General features: G+C 35.9%; 2 protein-coding genes across 2 annotated transcripts; both read left to right on the top strand.

Moving 5' to 3' along the window:
- Positions 1-664: 664 nt before the first annotated feature.
- Positions 665-2109, top strand: LOC134749124 (tRNA-uridine aminocarboxypropyltransferase 2). Its single transcript, XM_063684029.1, has 2 exons — positions 665-1020; positions 1357-2109. The coding sequence occupies exons 1-2, from the start codon at positions 938-940 to the stop codon at positions 2027-2029; spliced, it is 756 nt and encodes a 251-aa protein (XP_063540099.1). The 5' UTR covers positions 665-937; the 3' UTR covers positions 2030-2109.
- A 571-nt stretch (positions 2110-2680) lies between these two features.
- On the top strand, positions 2681-4872 carry LOC134749134 (small ribosomal subunit protein uS19). Its single transcript, XM_063684038.1, has 4 exons — positions 2681-2829; positions 2983-3068; positions 3293-3515; positions 4679-4872. Exons 1-4 carry the CDS (start codon positions 2821-2823, stop codon positions 4802-4804), a joined length of 444 nt encoding a protein of 147 aa, XP_063540108.1. The 5' UTR covers positions 2681-2820; the 3' UTR covers positions 4805-4872.
- The last annotated feature ends 3975 nt before the right edge of the window (positions 4873-8847 follow it).

Below are 8847 nucleotides of genomic sequence, written 5' to 3'. Positions count from 1 at the left end.
CCAACTTTGGACTGAATACTGAACTGAATGAATGCATATGCAAAAAAAGAGAAAAATAGAATATAACCACTACGGTGGGACTCCCATACTAGCGAATGGAATCAGTTTGGTTTGAATGGCAAATCAATACCAACATGTACGCCAAAAAACCGTGAAACCGTCAAAAACATGAATCTAGTAGAAAACTGGATTAGGCATGAGTGGTGGGGGGGAACTGTCAGAAAAGTCTTATGTATCTTTCAGTAGGAGTAGCAGAGAAAGCGTTATTATTGTTTGTCCTTCTTACAGTCACATTTTTTTTATTCCCCACCGTAAATTTGTAGGGTTTATGATGACGACGATTACGATGACGCCGGCGCTACCGCAAATATCATGCAATGACACGGGTAACAGGCGTGACAAAGTCACGATGACTTTTCACTGTGACTTTCTTGGAAGGGGATCGTGAGTCACCTGATATCAAAATGTAACGCTTTTCCCCATGTCTAGATTTGACTCGACGTGGACTTGACAGATAAACAGCACTGACGTTTTGTTTGGTTGGCAATGATTTGCCATGCAAACTCCATACAAAAGTTTTTTTGTTCTTAGTCACGTTAGGCAATGTGCTACGCTACGGTGTCCGATATGACAGAGGAGTTGAGAGGAGATAACTGTCAATAGTGTCAATGTCAACTTTAGTGAGACTCGTGGTGGTGTGTCGTTTGCAGTTTATTATATTTTTTTTTGTTAATTTTTGATTAAGTATTAACATCTAATCATATTAAAGTTTGAACCACATTTAATTATACTTCAGCTCTATTAAAACCGCGATTATTATTGAACATGAAGCGCCTAAAAGCCTATAAAACATTGTTGGCACTATTCTTCGACATGAATTATTGGTGAATTTTTTTGGACACTTTCATGGTTATAACCTGGTCTTAAAGTTTCAAGCATGGAAGAAGAAGATGTATGGGAAGACCTGTCTAATATACCTGCAGATCCACCACATATGCGTGAATTATGTGAAAATTGCAAGTAAGCAAAACATTTTATAACTGAAGTCTCAATGAAGCCTGTTTACCTATAGCTCGCTCCAGACTACGCGGCGCGTTCGCTCCGCGGTTCACGCACGAGTGTGGAGGGGCCTTATAGTCTTTACTTATTTTATAGTAGAGTAAGATCAATGTGGAGAAGATCGTCTATAAGGGAAGACCATCAACAAGCTCTTTCATCACTTTTAACTCTTGTGTTTGTGCACATCACTTACCTGGCTGTCTGGGCAACAAACTTATGCAAATACAAGAGAGAGCAATACATTTTATATGCTGGTCATCCCCACATTGGCCTTAAACTGTGTTGTTTGAATTCCAGAAGGCCACAAGTAGTGTGTTGGTGTGCAGCCCTTCCCCCTGAGAGGTTACAACCACGCAGCAACATCATTCTCCTGCAGCACCCGGCCGAGGAAAAACGCTGCCTCCGGACTGCCCCCATGCTGCAGCTGGGCTTAGCAGAAAACAAGTGCCTTATCTTCAAGGGAAAAAAGTTCCCACAACCAAGACATGACAACTTGGAAAACATCCTAACTCAATCTAATACAATATTACTCTATCCTAGCAAAACTGCTATTGATATAAATGACTTAGTTAATGAGAATGATTTGTACAATCTTGTCCTGTTAGATGGTACCTGGCCCCAAGCCAAGGCTATCTATGCCTCCAGTCCTATTTTACATAATATAAGGCAGGTTAAATTAATAACTAGTACTGTAAGTAGCTATATTATAAGAACGCAACCAACTGAAGGTTGTTTGAGTACACTGGAAACAGCGGCGGAGGCTTTGTCTCAGTTGGAGAAGGATCCAATATACAGAGATCAACTAGTACAACCTTTACATATTCTGTGCCAATACCAGTTGGACAATGGAGCTGTTACTCACCAGTCAAAGGAGTTTTTATTGAAAACTAGAACATATCCTAAGTTAATAGGAAAACGCTTATCCAGGCTATTAAGGTCTACTAATGATACTGTTCTCAATTTAGATTAAGTATTACTATATTACTTTTATAAGTGTTTCATATGATATGATATATGATGGATAAATAAAGTTTATCTGATTTTGTTAAATGTGTCCTATATTATTTTGCTTAATTATTTTCAATCCTAGGAAGATGGGCCAGTAATTTAATTATTTAAATAAATAATTCATTAAAATATCTATAGATATTCTATTAAATTTTATGGGAGTATAATATAACTACAATATGTTTCTCTCACACTCGAGGCATGGAATGAGATAAAGCAACAACACATACTGCGGTCTCTTTCTAACTATATTATTGTGTTTTTACTTCCTCACACTTATTTCTTTCCTCCATCGATATCTATTGTTTGTGTCCATGAATCTAGTATAAAACTGGTTTAGGCATGAGTGGTGGGGGAGCTGTCAGAACGGGATAGTCTTATGTATCTTTCAGTAGGAGTAGCAGAGAAAGCGTTACTATTGTTTGTCTTGTTAGAGTCGCAATTTTTTTCCCCCACCGTTAATTTGTATGGTTTATATGGTGGGCTACAAATATACTCGGCCAATCATATTGTCACATTGCGTATGTTCTGTCCGTCACGGGCACACGCGGTAGGCCTCTTCTATAGGATCATACCCAAATCATACCTTCTATGTTAGTGTCTAATAATTGCCGTAGCTTGAAACGGCTTTTACTGTAGCTGCAACAGCTTTAATTTTATAGCATAGCAACACTGGAAATTGTCATCTGTCAGATCAAGCTGTCAAACGTCCTTTTCTCTCTTTTCGGTTTTCTGTGCTGTCAGATCGGAAACATGGCTGAGGTTAGCTTATAAATTCAAGAATATAATCCGTTTTTACTTTCACAATCGTGTTACCAAATGCGTTACTAAGTGCCGTGTATTCTCAGATGCTATAAACATATTAGTTTCAGTGGGTATTTCACAAAGGTGATCAACAATGTTTACGTTTTCCAGGTCGACGAAACTCTTAAGAAGAAGCGTACCTTCAGGAAGTTCACCTTCCGTGGGGTTGATCTCGATCAGCTTCTTGACATGCCCAAGTAAGTACACCCATAGAATTACATAAATAGTAGTCTGAATCCGATCTACCTACCAAAACATGATTATTAAAATCGCTCCTGATGAGTGTCATATTTGTGCTGATTTTAAACAAAATTCCCTATTACTCCCTAAATGCAGCCTCCTTATTTTAAAAGGCTTCGTTTCACTTACATAGCATCATAATCATTTTTATTAACCTAACCTCAAAATTATTGTTTTTCAGTGAGCAACTTATGGAGCTCATGCACGCCCGCGCCCGCAGGCGGTTCGCCCGCGGCCTGAAGCGCAAGCCGATGGCGCTGGTGAAGAAGCTGCGCCGCGCCAAGAAGGAGGCGCCGCCCAATGAGAAGCCTGAGATTGTCAAGACACATCTGCGCAACATGATCATTGTCCCGGAAATGGTTGGCTCCATTGTTGGTATCTACAACGGCAAAACCTTCAACCAGGTAATATTCAATATTGTTTACATACCCCCATTGGCAAAAATAACGGACCGTTTGTGAAAATGGTAGCAGTCCCTAATATTTTTGATATTATTACGTTACACCTGATTAAGACTGATTCTCCCCATTTTAAAATGATTTCTAGCAATCTATATATGTTAAGTATTAACTCTGCTATCCCCATAAAACCTGGGGGGTTTGTCTTATTGCAACTGAATAATATGTGCTAATCTTTGTTTATTTATGAGTTAGTAATCAAATGAAAAACTGCCACATTTTTGACGTAAAATGCTTAAACATGGTGACAATTTAGTATGGACATTTTTTAGTTACATTTTATTCAATTTCTACTATTAATGTACTATACCTGAGACTATTAGAGTCATCCAATAGTGATATTTTAGTTATAAATTTTTTCTGATGACAAACATGCCTCTATTGCCTTACTTTGCAAGTCTCCAAAGTTATTTGCTACTATAGTGCTGCGAAAAACTGACTTTTTCCACATTTTTTTAAATATTTCATGTTGTTATTCATAAGCACTCATCACATGTTCTAATTTTAGAAAAATGTGAAACCATCTAAATTCAGAGGCAAGCTATGTTGTGTGATAGAGGGTGTGATTCTAAAGGTGCTTCCGTTTTACTATCAATTTACAGATTGATTGCAAGAGTTAATGCCAAATGATTGTAGTTACCTATGCAGAAAACAACCAACTTCATTTTCAGGGTTCCGTTGTTTTCAAGTAAAAGGTACCACATTGTTGCTTGCCATAAGGACGCTCTGACAGGTTTTTCGTATAAAGATAAAAGCAATTTTCGATTGAAAATGTCACATTTAAAGCTGTAGCTAATACAATGATCCTGACTATCGGGTCGTCCGGCCTGGGAAAAAAAAACATAAAATACCTGATAGTGGGCCTCTCCGCATTGAATGTGTTAATCTTTATAAAGCACCTAGAAGTAAGTAAAAGCTTAAAAAAAGATATTTTTCCTAGTAGAAAATCAATTACTACCGCTACACTTTGTAGCATGTCTAAGGTTGTAAATGTAAAGCAACAAACAACAAGCTTATGAGTTCTTACATGAACACAACACAACCCAATCCTCAAAACTTCTTGTGTATCATTTCATTAAAAATAAGTTGCTCTATTTCCTTATTTCAAGGTTGAAATCAAGCCTGAGATGATCGGCCATTACCTGGGCGAGTTCTCTGTCACATACAAGCCTGTCAAGCACGGTAGGCCCGGTATTGGTGCCACCCACAGCTCCAGATTCATCCCGCTCAAGTAGAGTGGCTCCCCTTTAGGTTAAGTGGAAAAAATGTACAAGGGATTACAATAAAGTATCTTTTGTACTAATATTTATGTTTTATTTTACAAAATGCAAGCTATAGAAATTCAAAAACCACAAATTTGAACCCGGAAAGGTGAAATCCACCAAGAATGCCCAAAGGCAATAAAAGTAGTTAACTGGAGAAGCTCAATGGGATTACTCTGGTTGTCGAAAACGCGTTATGTTACGTATGTTGCGGTGCTGTTCCAGGAGTCAATATAATATCTGGGGAGCCGGCGATGCTAAATGTGTATTTAATCGAGCGTCGTAGAGACCTATTGGAAGCGAAAAATTTGATAAAAAGGTTGTAGTTTTTTTTTTCAGGGAGCAGGAAAGCGTCTACAGATTTTTTTAAATTAAGTAGTCATAGTCATGGTTTTTTATTTGCTAGAATTATGGTGTAGATTGTGGATTTGGTCGTTTTGGTCCAACTCCAAGTTAATGCTATAATTTTTCTATAACTTAACACATTCATTGCCGACGCATTAAGATTAAATAGTTATTGTGACGCGAATTCGCGTCTTCGGCAATGAATGGGTTTATGACACTTATTTGTAAGCATTTCCTTAATCTGACGTCTGACGACCTCAAGTTCGACGCCCGATTTTCACGAGAATGCGTACAAATAATTGTAAGATTTAGTAATAGCATTAAATTGGACTAAAATGACCAAATCCACAATCTGCTTAACGATTTGTTGAATGAACATAGACGGCTAAAAGTGGTAAAGATAAACTCCACGGGGCACGGTGGGCTGGATGGCTCGAAAAGAGGACATTCGCACTTTTTTCAGAAAATCATTTTTTGAAAAATGCTATCCAATAGAGAATTATATGAGGAACAATAAATGTGGTATACATTTTTGCGAAATAAGGCATATTGACAGCAGAAAAAAATAAAGTCTGTTTTTTTTGTATGGGACCCAAAAATAGGTATCTTGTTTCTCAGAAACTATTAGAGGTCCCGTCTTCTACCTTTCAAGACTTTGTTTTTCTACTTTTATAGAGTAAGAAACGATAAGCAGATTTTCTATTCAGGTGCTGTTTTTTTTTTAGTCCAGTAAAAGTTAACACATTTTCGATTTTTTCGTTTATGTCTTTTTTGGGTTTTTACATTATATTTCGATAGTTAAAAGTAAAAATGATAATAACACATAGTATATGTAACGTTTATTAAGTTATAAAAAAATCCTAAGTACATTTTTTACATTTTTCATACAACTAAAAAGAAATAATCTAATGTTTTACAATAGACACATGTCATTTAAAATAAACAATAAACAACAAAAAGTAATATGGTTATGGTATAATAATTACGATACATAAATAACATTTCTTAAGAAAATACATATACCTAAATACAAAAATTACTACACTTAGTGAAAAAGTTATTCATTGGTATTTTCTAACATTTCAAAAAGATTATATTCATGGTCGTCGCTCGTATTATTTTCTATAATTAGTAATTCTAAAGCTTCGGGTGAGAGTTTTTTAGCTTTCTTAGTTAGTCGTGGCCTTAGAAGAGTTATTTGTGGATCAGAAGATATAAGAAAGTTGTGCAAAATATCTTCATTCGTCATGGTTCTGCTACATTTTCTTTCATTTTCATTTGAAGGAACAAGCGAAGAAACGGATTCAAGACTAATTTAAATCTGAACTGGGATTACTAATTGATGTCGTTAAGCAAGGAGCTGGAACAACAAACAATGGTAACACTGCCAGACGCTTCTTCTCCAACCCTGAAATCACAGCCCGTATTACGGGAATCGATGTCAATGTGATTCAACGATTTCATGTAATTTTGCAAGTGATTGCTTCTGGAGAACATGTAAATATAACAAAATTTTCTGACTATTGTCGTGAAACTGCAGTTTTGTGTACAAGTGAAGAGTTATACGCGTGGTATTATATGCCATCTAGCGTACACAAGCTTTTAATACATGGGGCTGACATAATTAAGCATTTCGGCATGTTACCAATTGGAAAATTATCAGAAGAAGCATCAGAAGCGAGGAACAAAGATTTTCGCAATGTGAGAGAACACCATGCTAGAAAATGTAGCAGAACCATGACGAATGAAGATATTTTGCACAACTTTCTTATATCTTCTGATCCACAAATAACTCTTCTAAGGCCACGACTAACTAAGAAAGCTAAAAAACTCTCACCCGAAGCTTTAGAATTACTAATTATAGAAAATAATACGAGCGACGACCATGAATATAATCTTTTTGAAATGTTAGAAAATACCAATGAATAACTTTTTCACTAAGTGTAGTAATTTTTGTATTTAGGTATATGTATTTTTTTAAGAAATGTTATTTATGTATCGTAATTATTATACCATAACCATATTACTTTTTGTTGTTTATTGTTTATTTTAAATGACATGTGTCTATTGTAAAACATTAGATTATTTCTTTTTAGTTGTATGAAAAATGTAAAAAATGTACTTAGGATTTTTTTATAACTTAATAAACGTTACATATACTATGTGTTATTATCATTTTTACTTTTAACTATCGAATATAATGTAAAAACCCAAAAAAGACATAAACGAAAAAATCGAAAATGTGTTAACTTTTACTGGACTAAAAAAAAAAAACAGCACCTGAATAGAAAATCTGCTTATCGTTTCTTACTCTATAAAAGTAGAAAAACAAAGTCTTGAAAGGTAGAAGACAGGACCTCTAATAGTTTCTGAGAAACAAGATACCTATTTTTGGGTCCCATACAAAAAAAACAGACTTTATTTTTTTCTGCTGTCAATATGCCTTATTTCGCAAAAATGTATACCACATTTATTGTTCCTCATATAATTCTCTATTGGATAGCATTTTTCAAAAAATGATTTTCTGAAAAAAGTGCGAATGTCCTCTTTTCGAGCCATCCAGCCCACCGGGGTAGCAAGATATCACTCATATCTTAATCTGACGCACTCGAGTAATCCCCTCTTGGGCTCCCCAACCATAGGTCACACTTACATTTTGTATGGTATAAATGCCACCCTATAACACTTGGTATTTTTTCTTGGGCAGAATTTTTAGGACTGGAGGCGATGAGCCTTGTCGTGTATTTTTTTTTAATTTTGACCTTTAAAGGGTTAAGTTACAGAAAGAGATAGATAGTTTTATACTTTGACTGCAGCAAAGTTTGTTTAGGTACCTCTCGTGCCTTGAAACCCTCGCAACGCTCAAGATCATCTGAAAACACTTCAATTGCATTAGCAGCTAAAGATGAATCTCTTCCTAGGTAATTCCCTAGTAACAAACCTAGGTCAAAAGGCATGGAACACGCAAACAAATGTTCGACATTAAATAATTCAAACATTCTGGAGGAGCTTACATTTTATAGTGTTACAACAAGACGTAAAAAATTTTGGGCACTATAAGATACGATACATCGTTTTTATGGCCCCCACAGACGTCATTGATAGAATCTGACCACGCTAACTTTGCACAAACTTGGCAGTAAGAATATATACATAATATATATACTATGACAGTACAGCTCTATCCTATTATATCCTCTTTGATATTATGCTCAAATTGAATGATTGCTATAAGACTTTCTCCAGGCGCTATTCTTACTCTAGCTGGGGTTACTAAGACCACGCAGACGAAGTCGCGGGCAAAAGCTAGTTATTTATATTAGGGAACTAAACTGTAGCTTTATTTAGGGAATATTATTTTAACAGTAAACTGCAGTACGTTTACTTCCGATTTCAAATATGAGGCACTAATAGAACCTCTCTTCTCTTGTCTGTGTATGATAATTGATAAGGATCCTGTATTGCCCTGTAGGCTTAGATACTGTCGTGCCGCTCCTGTGCCAGGCCTGCTGACTTATTTTTAGTCATCTTTTTGCATTTTTTCTGCTCTACAGCACAAACGAGGTTTGAACTTACGATTTTTGACCACCACACATGAAAGTCTCACGTCTTTCGTGAAACTTTTTTGAAACAATGAAAGGTTACAAGTTAGGGTTGTAAATAATAACAAA

The sequence above is a fragment of the Cydia strobilella genome, chromosome 17 (genome assembly GCF_947568885.1).
Source record: "Cydia strobilella chromosome 17, ilCydStro3.1, whole genome shotgun sequence".
NCBI classification, from domain to species: Eukaryota; Metazoa; Arthropoda; class Insecta; order Lepidoptera; family Tortricidae; genus Cydia; species Cydia strobilella.
The sequence above is the reverse complement of the archived record's forward strand: the minus strand, read 5'-3'. Positions and strand labels throughout refer to the sequence as shown.